This window comes from Vombatus ursinus, unplaced genomic scaffold (genome assembly GCF_900497805.2).
Source record: "Vombatus ursinus unplaced genomic scaffold, bare-nosed wombat genome assembly UNPS02015255.1, whole genome shotgun sequence".
Lineage (NCBI taxonomy): Eukaryota > Metazoa > Chordata > Mammalia > Diprotodontia > Vombatidae > Vombatus > Vombatus ursinus.
Window position 1 is genome coordinate 40,260,280 of NW_020955033.1, and position 16,127 is coordinate 40,276,406.

A 16,127-nucleotide genomic window follows, 5' to 3' on the forward strand; every position below is an offset into this window, starting at 1 on the left:
GGGGGGGGGGAAGTGATAGAAGGGAGAGCAGATTAGGGGAAGGGGTATTCAGAATGCACGCCATCTTGAGGTGGGGTTAGGAGCAAGATGGGGAGGAAATTTAGAACTCAAAATCTTGTAGAAGTGAATGCTGAAAACTAAAAATAAATAAATTAATAAATAAATTTATCTATATAAAAGAGTGTGCTATCCTGGAAAGAACATTAGATTTAGGGTCAGAAATGCTGGTTTCAAATCCCATCTTTGCCTCTTAACTATTTTGTGTAAACGAACAAGTCACTTAATAAATCTGGGCCTCAGTTTCTCATTTGTAAATGAAAGGCTTATCATAGATGATTAAAGTCCCTTTAAACTCTAAGTCCTATGATCACCTAAATTCTGCCAACTGTTGCCTCTGACAAGGATAGACTACTTTGTCTCTCTAATTCTGACATGAATGAACCATTCCACTGAGTATTTTTCTTGGTGCTTCTGAAGGCTGTTCTCAACCAAGACAGACTGAAGGGCTTCTTAAGCATCTATTATGTGCTATGTGCTATGCTGGAAGGTGGGAATAGAAAGACTTACATTCCAAATGGGGAGATAACATGTATATATGTGCAAAATATAATGGATAACTAATTATTTATACAGGTCTCACAAGGAATGGGTGCCATCCAGGAAAGGTAAAGTCCCTGAGGAATCCTGGAATCAGTAGTCTTCCCAGTCCAGGAAGCCTGGGCAATATCATGAGAATAAGCACCTGGATTTGTTCTTGTGTTCTTTCTAAAGATAAACCGACAGAGAAAAAGATGCACACACACACACACACATACACACGTTTAATACCTTGAAGTATGGACCTCTTAGATACCTAGACAACAGATATATGCCACAGGTACATTAGGAAATTTTCCTGCAATTCCAAATGAGACCAATAAAACTAAGAGAAAAAAAATTACTCTCTTGGAGTCAGCCCCCAGGGTCAGATCCAGTCTGTGCAAGGCCAGGGGCTTTGTGTGGCACCCTGACTCTTTGTTTACACCCTCAGATACCTCCTCAAGAATGTATGATGTACATGAATGGATACTCCCTCCAACGACAGACTACAATTTCTTTACAAATTAGCAAATAGACTTAAGAGTTTCTATGGCCAAAAATTTTATCATCCTGTGACCAACCTCATGTCGAGCCTTTCCAAACTAAGTTAAGCTGATCTCCAGATAAATGGCATATTTTTAAAACCTTTAACCCTTAAGAATTTGTTCTGTGAAGTTTGGATTCAGTCAAAGGGCCGCACTTGAGGACCTTGAGGCCACAGGTTGCACCCCCCTGGATACGGTCTGTAACTAGGCTCTTAGTAGAAGCCTTGAATTTGGTAGGACCTGCCAAATCTTGTACTTCATTGTTACAAACTTTGATAATCCAGGGCTACCTCCACTTCATGATGAGGCATTAAAGGAAAAGTTTAGTAGATAAATGCAATTATACAGAACAATAAATACTGCTGCTAAAGTTGAATTTTAAAAAGGTAAAGGAAGCCATCCTTACAATCAACCCACTTCAAAAGCTCAGTGTCACCCTGTACTTTTCATACTTCCTTACCACATATACCCAATCAATTGTCAAATCTTGCTTCTACTTCCACATTATCTCTTACTTTCAATTCCTTAACTATATACACCACCAGCACCTTAGTTCAGGCCTTCATTACATCTGGCTTAAATCATTGCAACAACCTCCTAACTGGACTCACTGCCTAAAGTTTCTCTTCAGTCTAATCCATTCACTGCACATCAACCAAAATGATTTTCCTTTTTTTAAAATAATATTTATTTAGTATTTTATTTTTCCCCAATTAATTACATGTAAAAACAATTTTTAACATTTTTTTTTAATTCTGAGTTCCAAATCCTCTCTCTTTTCCCCTCCCCCCTCATTAAGAAGGCAGGGAATCTGATATAGTTCACACATGTTCAGTCACGCAAAACATATACTTCCATATTAGTCATGTTGTGAAAGACAAACACAGACCAAAAAAATTCTGCTTTTTAAGTTCTTCTCTTCAGTAGATTTTTGAGCCTCTTTTACCATTTGGCCTATTCTATTTTTTAAGGTGTTATTTTTTTTTCAGGGTGTGTGTGTGCGTGCATGCCTCTTTTACCAAGCTGTTGACTTTTTTCATGATTTCCTTGCTCATTTCTTTTCCCAATTTTTCCTCTATCTCTCTTATTTGATTTTTAAAATCTCTTTTTGAGCTCTTCTCTAGGAATTCTTTTTGGGCCTGAGCCCAATTTACAATTTTTCTTTGAGGCTTTGGATATTGCAATTTTGATTTTGTTTTCTTCTTCTGAGTTTGTGTTTTGATCTTCCCTGTCATCATATTAATTTTCTATGTTTAGATTTCTTTTTTGTTGTTTGCTCATTTTCCCAGCCTATTTCTTGACTTTTAACTCTATGTTAAAGCAGGACTCTGCTTTGGGAGGAAGAGAGGACATTGTCCCAAGTTTCAATCCTGTCCTGCTACTGCTTTCAAAGCTAGTTCTGGGAATCTATAAGTTTTCATTTCTTCCAAGGTGGTATGATCTGAGAGGTATGATCACTACTCTCCTAGCCTGTGCTCCAGTCTGTGAGTAATGACAAGCTCTTTTTCCACCTGGAACTGTGATCAGGGTCCTGGCTCCCTTGTGGCCACAAGCTCTGGTGTGCATCCTCATCAACCTGGGAGACTGTGACCCAGAACTGTGACTCAGACCCATGGGATGGGGAATGCTACAGAGTCCTGCACCCAGTGGCAACAAAGAGACCCCTATAATCTCCCTCTGACCAGTTGTTTAATCCCCTTACCATCTGGGCTAAAAGCTCCAGAAGTTGCTGCTGCCATAGCTGATTCAGTTGCCCCCAAGTCCAGTTGCCTTCACTGGTGCAGGCTGAGCTCCACTCTCACCTTGGTGAGACCCTTCCTGTCTGATATTCTAAGTTGTCTTGGGTCAGAAAATTGTTTCACCTTGTCCTTTTGTGGGTTCTACATTTCAGAATTTTTAGGTGTTACTTACAAAGTTATTCAGAGGGGAATCTGGGAGAGCTCAGGTGAATCCCTGTCTTTTCTCCACCATCTTGGCTCCCCCAAAATGATTTTTCTAAAGCATAAGTCTGTCACTCCCCTAAACTTAGTAAATTCTAGTTCCCTATTGTCTTTTGTATCAGACAAACTTCTACATACTCAGCAACCCAGTGGCCCTAGCCTCCTTTCTTTTCCTCACACAAGGCACTCCATCTCTAGATTCCAAGCATTTTCACTTGCTGACCCCTGTTCCTGGAATGATCTGGGTCCAATAGGCTTTATCAGAATGCTAAAGGGATCCATTATGCTAAAAAGCTTAAGAACTCCTGATCTAGTCCAACTCTTCTAATTTTATAGATGGGAATTTCCTCAGCATGACATTTAAAACTCTCCATAACACAGCTCCAACCTACCATTCCAGATTTATTTCATCCAACTTCCCATCATGTACTCTATATTCCATGCCAATTGGCTTATAATTCCCCTAAACCATGCAATCCATCTTCAATTTTTATGCCATCCCATGAGTTGTCAAGCTATGTATCTCATCTTCACGTCCTTTAAAATGAGGGTTGGATTATGTGGGCTCTCAGATCCCTTCCAGCCCTAAATCTATGTCCCTGAGATCCCACATTAGACTTTTCCTGGTCATCCTAGTTACTGTGCTCTATCGTAATCCATGTACATGTCATACATCTTCTTTGTAGCCATAGAACTTAGCATTGAGCTTTGTACACACTAAGGGAGCAAGGTGGCTTCCTAGGAATAAGTGAGCAGAGTACTAGACTTAAAGTAAGAAAGAATTGTGTTTGAATTCTGCCTCAGACATCTCCCAGCTGTGTGACACTGAGTACATCACTTGACCTCACTCAGCATCCATTTCTTCATCTTTAAATTGAGGCTAATAATAGTACTTACCTTATAGTACTGTTGTGAAAAATCACATAAAATAATTTATCCGATGTACTTTAAAAGCCTTTAAGCATCATATAAATTTGTTTAATAAGCCCTTGTTGAAAGTTCTTTCCTAACTTCTTGCGAACTCTTGTATGCTCTAAGACACCACAATTTTATGATATGAACATATTTACTAAGAAATGAGTGATTTAACTTCATTATTTTTGAAGCACAGTAATAACTAAGGAAATCAGTCAGCAAGGCAATAAGCATTTATTTATTTGTTTGCTTGTTTGTTTATTTACTTATTTTTACTTTTTTGGTGAGGCAATCAGGGTTAAGTCACTTGCCCAGGGTCACACAGCTAGTAAGTGCCTGAGGCCAGATTTGAACTCAAGTCCTTCTGATTCCAAGGCTGGAGCTCTATCTACTGCGTCACCTAAGTGCCCCAACAATAAGCATTTATGAAGCACCTACCAGGCACTGAGCTAAGTACTGGGGATATAAAAGTAGTCAAAAGTCAGTCCCTGCCCTCAAGGAACTCATAGCCTAATGGGAAGAGTCCAGTTATGCTTGGGAGCACTAGTTTGCCAATTAAACAGAACTGTCAGAGGACTCCTAGAAAGTTCATACACAAGGAGCCTAGAATCCATTGACATCACAATTCTGAAAGGAAAGCTGAGCATGCTATGATAAACATTGAGTCCTCTAACTTACTTAATGAATTATTTACAGTGCCCTTACTTATCTACAACAAAAATCATATAAACAAGTTACTCTGCATAGACTAATACATAATCAGAGGCTTCATTTCAGCAATTGTGCTTTAAGACAACAATATCCAATAAATTTTTATGACATTTCATCAATAGTACCACATTCCTTACTCATGCAGATTCAAAGACTTCATTAATATTATATATAAAATTTCTATTGATCCCACCCTCTTCAGTCAGGGATAGAGCAGGAGAATTGTATAACTTCTTAAAAAGTCAGTCATGCGTTTCTAGAGAAAGATACTACATAATGACCAAATGCCTATAGAAAAGATTAAAACTATTCAGAAACAACATTCACAAAGTAACAATGTAAGAAATCTTTAGAGCTCAGGTGAATTCCAATGAAACAAAAATAAAACTGGACAAGACAAACTCAGACAATGTTTGAACTGGCAAGAACTTTAAAACATTTTTATGTTCAACTAGGAAATTTTACATGTGAGGAAAATGATGTCCAGAGAGGTGAGTGACTTACTCAAATTAATAGTAGACTGGGGTTTAGAAGGCAAGTCTCCAGACCTTCAGGATCAGTGCTCTTTCCATTATAGTAGTTACCTAATATTTTATTTAAAACAGATATCATATCATATCCAGGGACAGCTAGGTAGCACAGTAGATAGAACACCAGGCTTGGAGTTGGGAAGACCTGAGTTCAGATCTGGCCTCAGACACTTATTAGTTGTGTGACCCTGAGCAAGTCACTTAACTTTGGTTTGCCCATGTGCAAAATGAGTTGATGAAGGAAACTGGCAAACCACTCCACTATCTTTGCCTAGAAAACTCCAAACCGAGTCATAAGGAGTCAGACATGACTGAAACAACTGAACGACAACCTATTTCTATTCATTGAGGGTCTGTAATGTGGTTAGTGATGATGACTATAACCCCTCTGTTAGCAGATGATCTCTGAGGGTTGTCATGGCCAAAAAAATTTATCACATTTCCACCAGTCTGGTGATGAGTCTCTCTGAAAATATCTATCTGTGATCTCAAACAACAAATATACTCCATTACCCATTCATGCCCATTCATACTAAAAACTTTTCTAGGATCTACAAGAATTTGTGTTCCATTGGCATACCTTTCAAAAAGCCAAGAACCATTCTATAAAGCACTGAAAGGGAGCTTCAATGTTAAGACCTTTGTGTCAAGGACTCTCTCATCAGTAAACTTCAAAATAAATATGATAAGCTCAGGATGTTGCATCTTTATAGAAAAAAGATGAATGAGTCTAGTCCATTCAGTGTGAGCTGCTTCTTCTCTAGTTCTCTTCATCCAAAAACCACTTGACAGGGGCAGCTAGTTGACGCAGTGGATAGAGCACCAACCCTGGAGTCAGGAGGACCTGAGTTCAAATATGTCCTTAGACACATGATACTTCCTAGCTGTGTGACCCTGGGCAAGTCACTTAACCCCAATTGCCTCACCAAAAAGCAAAAAACAAAACAAAACAAAACAAAAACCATTTGACATCAACTTCCACTCTCTCTTCTTTTCTCCCAACCTTTGAAAAAGAGGAGGCTTCTGTTTCTGTGATAATGATTGTGAATACTTGTCCTCTGATTTCTATGTGATTGCTACTACTCAGCATAGCATTGTATAGATTAAAATGTGATTGGGAAATGTTCAACATACGAATACAAAATTCAATACAATATAAAAAAAAGAAAAAGAGGAGACTTGCTCTACATGTTCACTTGATCCCACTCCCTCCCATACTCTCCAGTAGACTGCATCCTCAATCATCTCTCAAATTTAACATGTCCTTACCAACTTGTTCTTTCATTACTGCATTCAAAAGTGCTCAAGTCTCATCCATCCTTAAAAAACCTTCACTAGACCCCACAATCCCCCCAAACTATCATTTTATATCATTCCTCCCTTTCTCAATCATACTTGTTGAAAAAACTGTCAATAATCGCTGCCTCTACTTCCTCCCCTCTCATTTCTCAAGCCCTTGCAATCCAGTTTCCAGCTTCCTTCACTCAACTGAAACTGCCCTCTCCTAAGGTACTAATGATGTCTCAATTCCCAAATCTAACCATGGTTTGTCATTCATGATACTGTTGACCACACTCTCCTCTTGGATACTTTTACTCTGGGTTTTCATGACACTACTCTCTTCTGATTACTCTTCTTTGACTGCTCATTCCCAGCCTCCTTTATTGGCTCATCATTCACATCACACACCCCCAAATGTGAGTACTCCCCCAAAGTTCTGTCCTGGGCCTTCTCTTTTCCTTCTCTTATTAAATACAACAAGCCCAGCTCCCACAGGTTTAACTCATTTCTATGCAGATGACTCCCTCAGATCTGTATCCAGGATCTCTCCTTAGCTCTTCACCAATTGTCTAACACACATAATTAATTTTCTGGAGACATGTTCAAATCTGAATTCATTATCTTTTCCAAATAAAACCCTCTATTCATCCAAACTTCTCTATTTCTATAGAAGGTACCATTACCCTTCCAACATCTCAAGTTTAAAATCTTGGCATTATCCTAGACTTCTCACTATATGTAACCAATCAGCTGTCAAAACTTATAGTTCCTACCTTCAAGTGTTCTCCTGTATTTGATCCCTTGTCTGTGGAGACATTATACAGCTTCCCCCTTATTTCAGGCTTTTACCACCTCTCAGCTAGATTATTTCAACAGCTTCCTCACTGGTCTCCTGTCTCAAGTTTCTCATCACTCCAGTCCATCATACAACTACTAATGTCCTCCTTTCCCAAACTACCTTGTATTTAACTATTTTGTATATATTTGTACTTACTAACTTTATATTTACGCAGTATATATTTTATATGTACTTCTTGGTTTCCTCATTCGTATGTAAGTTCATTGCAAGGTTGTTTCATTCTTTGTACCTGTAGCCCCAGCACTTAGAACAGAGCCTGGCACATAGGAGGCACTTAAATCTTCTTGAGTAAAAAGAATTTATAAATATTGCTTTTCTCACTATTCATAAATGGTTGCTAGAAGCACTTATTTATGTTAGAGACTCCATCTAATCCCTTTCTTAGTCCAAAAGGAATGTGCCTAAAGTAATAGGAAGGGGAGGATAGATTGTCTTTTTATACAACAGAAATTCCAGGTAATCTGTTTCACTATTTAATATCCCTTAGTTTTATGAAACTCTACCTACTGTTTAATGTAAAGCTTTTCTAGTTGTAAACTATTTTTTCTTATTCTGTCCAGCACATAAGAGCTGATCAGTATCTTCTTTTTAAAAATTCTTCAAAAAAAAATCTTCAAAGACTTTATAGTGATAAATGAGTCAACTTTCACACTTCTATATAATGCTATCATTTTTCTTCATTGGTCTTAATGTTATAATTCCCCAAAAAGTTTTCATAGCTTTCCTCTGGTCCCACTTGTAATCTCAATATGCACTATAAAAATTAAGTTCCAGGGGGCAGCTAGGCGGTGCAGTAGATAGAGCACCAGTCCTGGATTCAAGAGAACCTGAGTTCAAATCTAGCCTCAGACACATAACAATCATTAGCTGTTTGACTCCGGGCAGGTCACTTAACCCCAATTGCCTCACCCCCCCCCCCCAAAAAGTTCCAGATTTGGCACAAAATATTCTTTTTTTTTNAATCATTAGCTGTTTGACTCCGGGCAGGTCACTTAACCCCAATTGCCTCACCCCCCCCCCCAAAAAGTTCCAGATTTGGCACAAAATATTCTTTTTTTTTAAAAAAAAAAAAGAAGGAAATGTTGAATCAAATTTGTAGTAGAAGGATTATAATTAAGGATCTTCCTTATTATCATATAATAGTTACATTTATGTAACACTTTAAGATTTGCAAAGTACTTTAAAAATGTCCTCCCATTTGATCCCCACAACTATACTAAGAGGTAGATACTACAACTATGATGTTATTGCCATTTTACATGTTCTCGTTTATCTTTTGTTCTCATGGAGGACCAATGCACATGAATTAGATTTGAGTGAGACAGAACAAGACCTGGGAAAACTACCCTACACAGGAAGAAACTGAGGTTAAGAGATGCCGAGGGTCAAAGAGCTACATAAGTGTGGGATTTCATGTTCCATTTAAAATACTAAAACATTCTTTCAAGAGACGTTTAACTTTGTTCTTCCTAAACTAAACATGCAGGGCTTAGCACTGTGATAAAGGACCTGGCACAGAGTAAGCATTTGATGATAAATGTTTGTGGATTGACTGATTATTACATATTATTCACTTGCACGTACTCCCTAGTCAAACTGTCCTGCTAGCTGATTAGCTTGTGCTTTGGCATGAGTGGTCTTCCATATCAAGAATGCACTACGACTTCACCTATATCTCTTGAAATCCTTAGCTTCCTTCAAAACATAGCTGCTATGTTGTGAGGCCTTTCCTGAGAGTTTACAAGCATTCTATCTCCATCTTGAAATTAATTTATATTACGTTTCATTTACTTAATGGTTTACATACTATATTCCCCTAGCTGAACATTAGCTGCCATCAGAAGACCTGGGTTCTAACTGGACCTCTGTCTTCTGTGTGACCTCTGGCAAGTCACTCACCCTCTCTGACCTTCAGTTTCCTCCTTGGATACTATCACCCTTGGGAGCAAGAAAGGCTTCCTCTTTTTTTCTCTAGTGGCTCCAGCTCCTGGCATAACAGATAATTAATATTTGCTTAACTGAATCATAGTAAATGTAATTTAATTTTTAACAGGTTTCATTCAGCTTACTCAAAGAACTCTAAATTAACTTTAATTTGTTCATTTGAGTAGGTACACATTTACCATTTCACAGTATTTTGTTTTGTTTTTAAAAAATGGGGAAAGCTGTTTGTCTCCCAATACAGATTTGCAACTGGTTTGAAAGTCCAAGAGAAATTTTCTGGGGCACTGGAAGGCTGGGTAGGTCCCAGCTCCAGAGGCGTCAGGGCAGAAAAGGCCCAGAACAAGGCCAGCTCCATCTCTAGGTTATGCTGCCTCTCTCTAAGCAACTCTTAGGTTCAAGAACTTCTTCCTCAGCTTTTTCTTGCTATCTTTAGCTGTAGAAAGTGTGAAAGACGATTTACCTAGGAAACAACAAATACAGTTGTCTTTGATCCTTCTACAAGAAAGTATCCATGGATTTATAGAAAAGAAATGGAGATTGAAGGTTTAAAGGAGTAGGTGATTACTCTTTTGTTCTGACTGCCCTTCTCACATGTGGAGGCAATACCTAAAGCATGAGAAAATGCCCAAACCCTACAATCAATCACCCAACAATTACTAAACAGCTACCACATATCAGGCAATATGCTAGGCCCCAAGAATACAAAGACAAAATTAGTGTTTGTGTACAAGGGACTTTAAATCCACTAGTTGAATATGGCACTTTTATAGGTAGCTAGTTGGTACAGTGGATGGTTCAGCTGGACCTGGAAACAAGTACTAGAAGTACTTCAAATCTGGGCAAGGCATTTAAGCTCTGTTAGCTTCAGTTTCCTCATCTATAAAATGACGATAATAATAGCACCTGCATCTCAGGGTTGTTGTGAGGATCAAATGAGATAATACTTGTAAAAAACACTTAGCACATAGTAGACGTTATATAAATGCTTATTGCCTTCCTGCCCTTGGGGATAACAACTTAAGCCATGATCCTTTCTCTATTTCTATATATTAATACCCAAACACTGCTCCTCTTTGTTGCGGGTTTCCAAATAAGACAGTACACAGATCAACAGCCATTATTAAATCAATTGGACGTATCTAGACAGAAAAATAAATTTAAAAAGAAATTGGAAACGGAACTTAATAGAACAGAATAAATGTTAGAAATGGCTTCTATCCTACTCAGACAGAAAGGAGAATAAAGGAAAGGAAATTATACTTCACAGTCTGGAACTTTTTCGGCCAAGTGAAAAGTCAGCCACTACCATCCTATCTGTGCCTCTGAAAGCAGAGGTGGCTGCAGTTCTCCCAAGGTTATGACAACGGCCCCACAGGCTGCTGTACCTACTCAACACTTGGTTCCTAGACTAGTGGTAGGAGAGGACTGGCAATTGGTAATTACTCCAGCAGTTTTCTAGAGTGGCCATCAACAAGAAAAGGAATAGCACAAATCTGGCCACGTTACCAATAGAAAACTTTTTGGACAATTCTGAGCTGAAGTGAAATGTAAAAAATCCTAATTAGGAGTTTTACAAACTGCTTTGTTTTTGTTACATCTTTATTTTATTAATTTCAGTTATATTTTAGTAAAATATACAGAGGTGAGTGAGAAATCCTTTTAGTTTACACTAAGTTAGGAGATAGATTGGAATCTTAGTAAGATGAGAGACATGCTATTTATGGGTTATCACAAAATTCACATCCCTAGACAGAAACCTAGGCTGTGGCTCTACTATGAAAAGCTGGTAATGGAGGGATGTAGGCAGATTCCATATGTACCTACGCAAAGAGACTAAGGAAATTCAATAAGCCAGGTCTTACTTGGGCCTTGAGAATTGTTTGATCCATTCACTCATGATACAGAGAATCATTTGCTCTTTCTGAAAGCCTATTAGTGCCAATGTTAAAAACAAGTCCTCCTGTAGATAGCAACACCTCACCATTATACCTATGTGTAATATAAAGTTCTCCATCTGTAATGTAATTCCATTTCCTCTGATTTTAGTCCCCTGCAAAGTATGAATTTACTTTAATTAATCAAATTTATCAAATTAATCAAATGTTATCCAATTAAAAAAAAAGTCCTGGTATTATATGGGAAAGATCATTAGACTTGGAACTGGAAGAACTGAGTTCCAACACTGGGCTTCTGCCACTTACTAATGGCATGATTTTATCATTCATTTCTCTTGAACCTCAGTTTCCTCAGCTGTAAAATGAAAAGGTTTGATTAAACTTCCTTTCAGCTCTGTGCTATTTTGTGAAAAAAAGGAACAAAGGCAAAGAATAACACATAGTTCTAAAATGGTAACATGATGCAGATCGTAGTGGCCCTAAGAAGTTTTACTGGATGAAATGTTGGATTGATTAACTGCTGCTTGAATCCAGCTTTCTAAATCCCTTTTCAGTGATTCCACAGCAGAGATGATCTAAATGTCAATGTGTTGCTTTATTTTAGATTATGTATTTTAGCCAGAAAAGAAATGAAAAATGATGATTTACTTTCTCAAACAAATAGCATCACCTGTTTAGACTTCTATAAATATTTTTAATATTAAATGTTCACCTCAGGATTAAATTACAAGTAACTAAGTAATCTATGCTAAAAAAGAAGAGATAAGTAAATCAAAAGGCTAAAATGAGGTTTTGGGTTTTTGCTTCTTAGTTTTGATCTCCTTTACCCATCAAAGTTTTTTTTTGAACCAACCTGCTAAAAATAAACTATAAGATTTAAGTTTTACCTTCATACGTGAAGGATTTTTTTTTTCAAATAGGAAAGCAAGAGAGAGACAAAATGAGTAACAAAGAACACAGAAAATCCATTATGTAAATAAGTTCCAATTTGGTTGTATATTTATATTCATAAAAAAGCTTTTTAAAAATTCTTCCAATTTATGGGGGAGCTAGGTGGCGCAGTGGATAGAGCCCTGGATTCAGGAGGACCTGAGTTCAAATCCAGCCTCAGACACAAAACACCTACTAGCTGTGTGACCTTGGGCAAGTCACTTAACCCCACTGCGTAGCCCCCCCCCCAAAAAAGAGGAAAAAAATTCTTCCAATTTAAACATGGAGTTCCTATTATGATATTTAAAAATATGAAATTCCTGAAGAAAAAAGTAAAAAGAAGGTTTTTTTTTAAACACTGAACAAATGTTTAGTTAAGCAAATGACATAGGATCACAGAATCTTATAGCTTCAATATTTAGTAACTGTGTAGCCTCAGGTTTGTCATCAAGTCATTTAACATCCCAGCCCTGTTTCCTCACCTATAAAACAAGGACAATATTTGTGCTACCTACTTTACACAGGTGTTAACCTTAAAGTACCATCTAAATGAGAGTTATTTATTGATAATAGTTGGATGAGACCTTGGTGGTGATCTATATATGAATCCTTTCTACAAAGAATTTTTAGCATTCTGAATGCTAAGCATTTCTGGAAGGATTCGGTGAATTTTTAAAAATTCTTGTCATGGTCAACATTTGCTTATCTTCAAAACGCCAGTAAAATATCAAACAGTACTTACCTCCTTTGCACTCTTAATTTTGCTAAGAAATGTGTGCAACTCCATTGTTTCAGCAAATAACGCTCTACATACTGCCTGGTAGTGGTTTGGTGCCTCTGATTGAGTTGGAAGATGGGCAGCACACAACTATGGAATGAAACAGTAAAATAATAAAAATGTTTTTATGTGATTTTTTTCTACACAATCAATCACATTTACTACAAATCAATCAATACAAATCAACATACATTTATTTATTAAGCACCTGTGAAGTTCCAAAACCCCTGGCTAGTGCTGGCTGGTGTTACAAAGACAAAAAAAAAATGAAACAATCCTGGCTCTCACAGAGCTTACCCTCTACCAGGGAAATAACACGTATATACTTAAGCATATACAAAATAAATGCAAGGTAGTTAAATACAAGTTATTTAAGCAGAGAGGACACTATAATTTGTAGTAGGATGAGGAAAGGCTTCATGTAGAAGGTGGAGTCTGAGTTTCACATGAAGGAAATAATAGATTCTATGAAGCAGGGACGAGGTAAGAGTACTTTCTGGGGAAGGGGAACTGCTAGTACCAAAGCCACACAGATGGGGAGACAAGGTGTCGTGTCTGATGAATGAAGAGAAGATTAGTTTGACTGGACTATAGGATTTGGGGAGAGCAACTCAGACTATGAAGATAGGTTAGGATTTTAGCCACTAGATAAGGACTAGATAATAACACTATAGAGGAAATATCCTGTCATTCTCTAAAACATAGCAAGCCACTCAGCATTCAGCCTCAGGAGAACTTTGTGAAGACAAAATCATTTCACTTGTACCAGAAAGCAGCCAAAGGAAAGACCCTTTAACCCTACTCCACCTCCCTACTCCCACCAAGTCATCAGACTTAATGGACCAGTAGAAGGCAATACATCCAGCAAAGAAACCCACCTAAGAACAAACATGGATGCAAGGAGACAGTCACCAGAGGCAGTTTCAGGGGAAACAAAACCTTGAGGCAGAAAGAAGTGCTGTTTATGGAATAAAAAAGACACCAATCTTAAGGAGCCCAGGTGAGCAGGTCACTCAACAGACTTATACCTCAAGGTAACAATGTAAGGACTTTATTAAAAGAACTTCTAGTCTCTGAAATACCAGGAGATGAGTTATCCTTCTCTACACGTGTATCCTATACAAGTGCCTCTCTACTGTGGTACTTTCAGTTTGCATTTTCCATCCCTCTTGATAAATGAATTTACTTTTCAAAAACTAAGTCAACTGGCTGATTGTTCATGGAAAGGCAGAGCAATAACGGCTAAGAAGCTATAGTGTTAGGAGTAATCATCCACAGGGTGATTCCTGAAACATGAAGTAGCAGTCAACAAATATTTATTAAGCACATACTATGTGCCAGGCATTGTGCTAAGCACTGGAGCTTAGAAGATCTGATGTGAGTAGGGTTCTATCACTAGATAGGTTTTTTTTGTTTGTTTGTTTTATATTTTACACCTTTTATTCCAGATTTGGGGGATAGGGGAAAGGGAGAATGGGGGAGATGAGGAGGAGGAACAGATGAGAGCCGGCAAGTGGAGTGCAGGGATTTGGGGCCAGTAGCTCCTCAAGAAATCTTCTGGAGGGGAGACAAAGCCACTAGGCCCCTGGGGGAAGGGGAAGCTGCTGGAAATGAGCTGTTTCACTCTGCCCAGAGGCCTTTCCTTCTTCTTCAGCAAGCCATGGCATGGAGTGCTAGCCAGCCCATTCAGAAGTCACTAAAGAGCAACTTGGGGGCCTTGCTCGACCCATCAGATGTCTGGGGGCTCTTCACAGGAGGCCTGGGCATGCTGGGTTCTATGCTGGAGTCTGTGTTGGACTCAGCGTGGCCCTGGAGGGCTGCTGGCATGGCTGTCTCCCGAGAAGATATGCCCCAGCTGCTGTTACTGTCTGGGAAGCTCAGGTCAGAGCTAGAGATCGCAGAGTCTGGGGAAGGTGGGGGATCCCCTTGAATCTGGGCCTGCAAAGAACACATCATGGCCCTGACAGGATTGATCTCCTGCTGAACATCCCGTGCCTCCACCCTGGCAGCATCTACTACCCGGCTGTGGCCTTCCTGATCACTCTGTACCTGGCTCCAGCACCTTCCAGCTCCACCCCTGAGCCTGGCCTCTGCCATCTGTCTCAGTAACAACTCCTGCTGTTGGCCCAGATGGTCCTGAAGAAGCTTCAGATCCCCTCAAACGGTCTCATACTCCTGGCGATCACTCTGCAGCTCCTGGCCCAAGACTGCAGTCACACTGGCTTCCCCGGGAGGGGCCTGCACTTGCCCGACATAGGCTCTGCAGCTCTGAGTTCAGGTCTTTCACATGTTGCTCTAACCTTGCTCATCCTTCAGGAGCCCCTCACAGTCAGCCCAGCTCCTCTTTCAGATCATCAATCTGACATCTCTGACCCTCCTCCCCCATCCAATTCCTCTGTATCAGTTCTTCCTCTCACTCCTCATTTGGATGAGATAATTACTCTTTTTACCTTTTCCTATACCATTTTCCTTTTTTGGATCACATGATACTCAGCTCTAACCCAATGTCTTTTTCTAAATACCCAACTACTAATGACAATCTTAGGCATGTGTTTTATATTCCCATGTATAAAAAGTAAACAATTTGTTCTTATTGAGTCCTTTGTAATTGATCTTTGAAGTTTACCTTATATTAAGTTCTGGTCTTTTTTGTGACAAAATAGTGAAAGTTTGTCAATTCACTGAATGTCCATTTTTTTTTTCCATTCAGGATTATACTTAACTTTGCTGGGTGTGGTATTTTCAGTCACAATTCTAGTTCTTTTGCTCTTTGATATATAGGATTTCAAGATCTGCGGTCTTTTAATGTAGCTGCTGCAAGGTCTTGTGTACTTCTAATTGTGGCTCCATGGTATTTGAATTGTTTTTTTCTTGTTGCTCATATTTTCTTTTTAACCTGAGGTTTTTGGAATTTGGCTATGATATTCCTGTAGGTTTTCATCCTGGGATCTCTTTCAGGCAATGATTGGTGGATTTTTTCTATTTCTACTTTCCCCTCTTGTTCTAAAACTTCAGGGCAATTTTCTTCAATTATTTCTTGTATTATTGTATTAAGATTCTTACACTGATTGCAGCTTTCAGGTCGTACATTCTTATATTTTCTCTTCTTGATCTATTCTCCATATCAGTTTTTTCTTATGAAACGTTTCACATTCTCTTCTATTTTTTCATTCTTTTTATTTTGTTTTATTATTTCTTGGTCTCTTATAACATCATTGGT

The 16,127-nt window shown here is 38.6% G+C and overlaps 1 protein-coding gene across 1 annotated transcript in view; it reads right to left on the reverse strand.

Moving 5' to 3' along the window:
* The window catches only part of LOC114031898 (protein spire homolog 1-like), a 137,079-nt gene that overhangs the window by 86,524 nt on the left and 34,428 nt on the right, over nt 1-16,127 (reverse strand). The window contains exon 2 of the mRNA XM_027847094.1: nt 12,872-12,997. Within this exon, the coding sequence (XP_027702895.1) occupies nt 12,872-12,997 (126 nt within the window). The remainder of the gene's footprint in view (nt 1-12,871; nt 12,998-16,127) is intronic.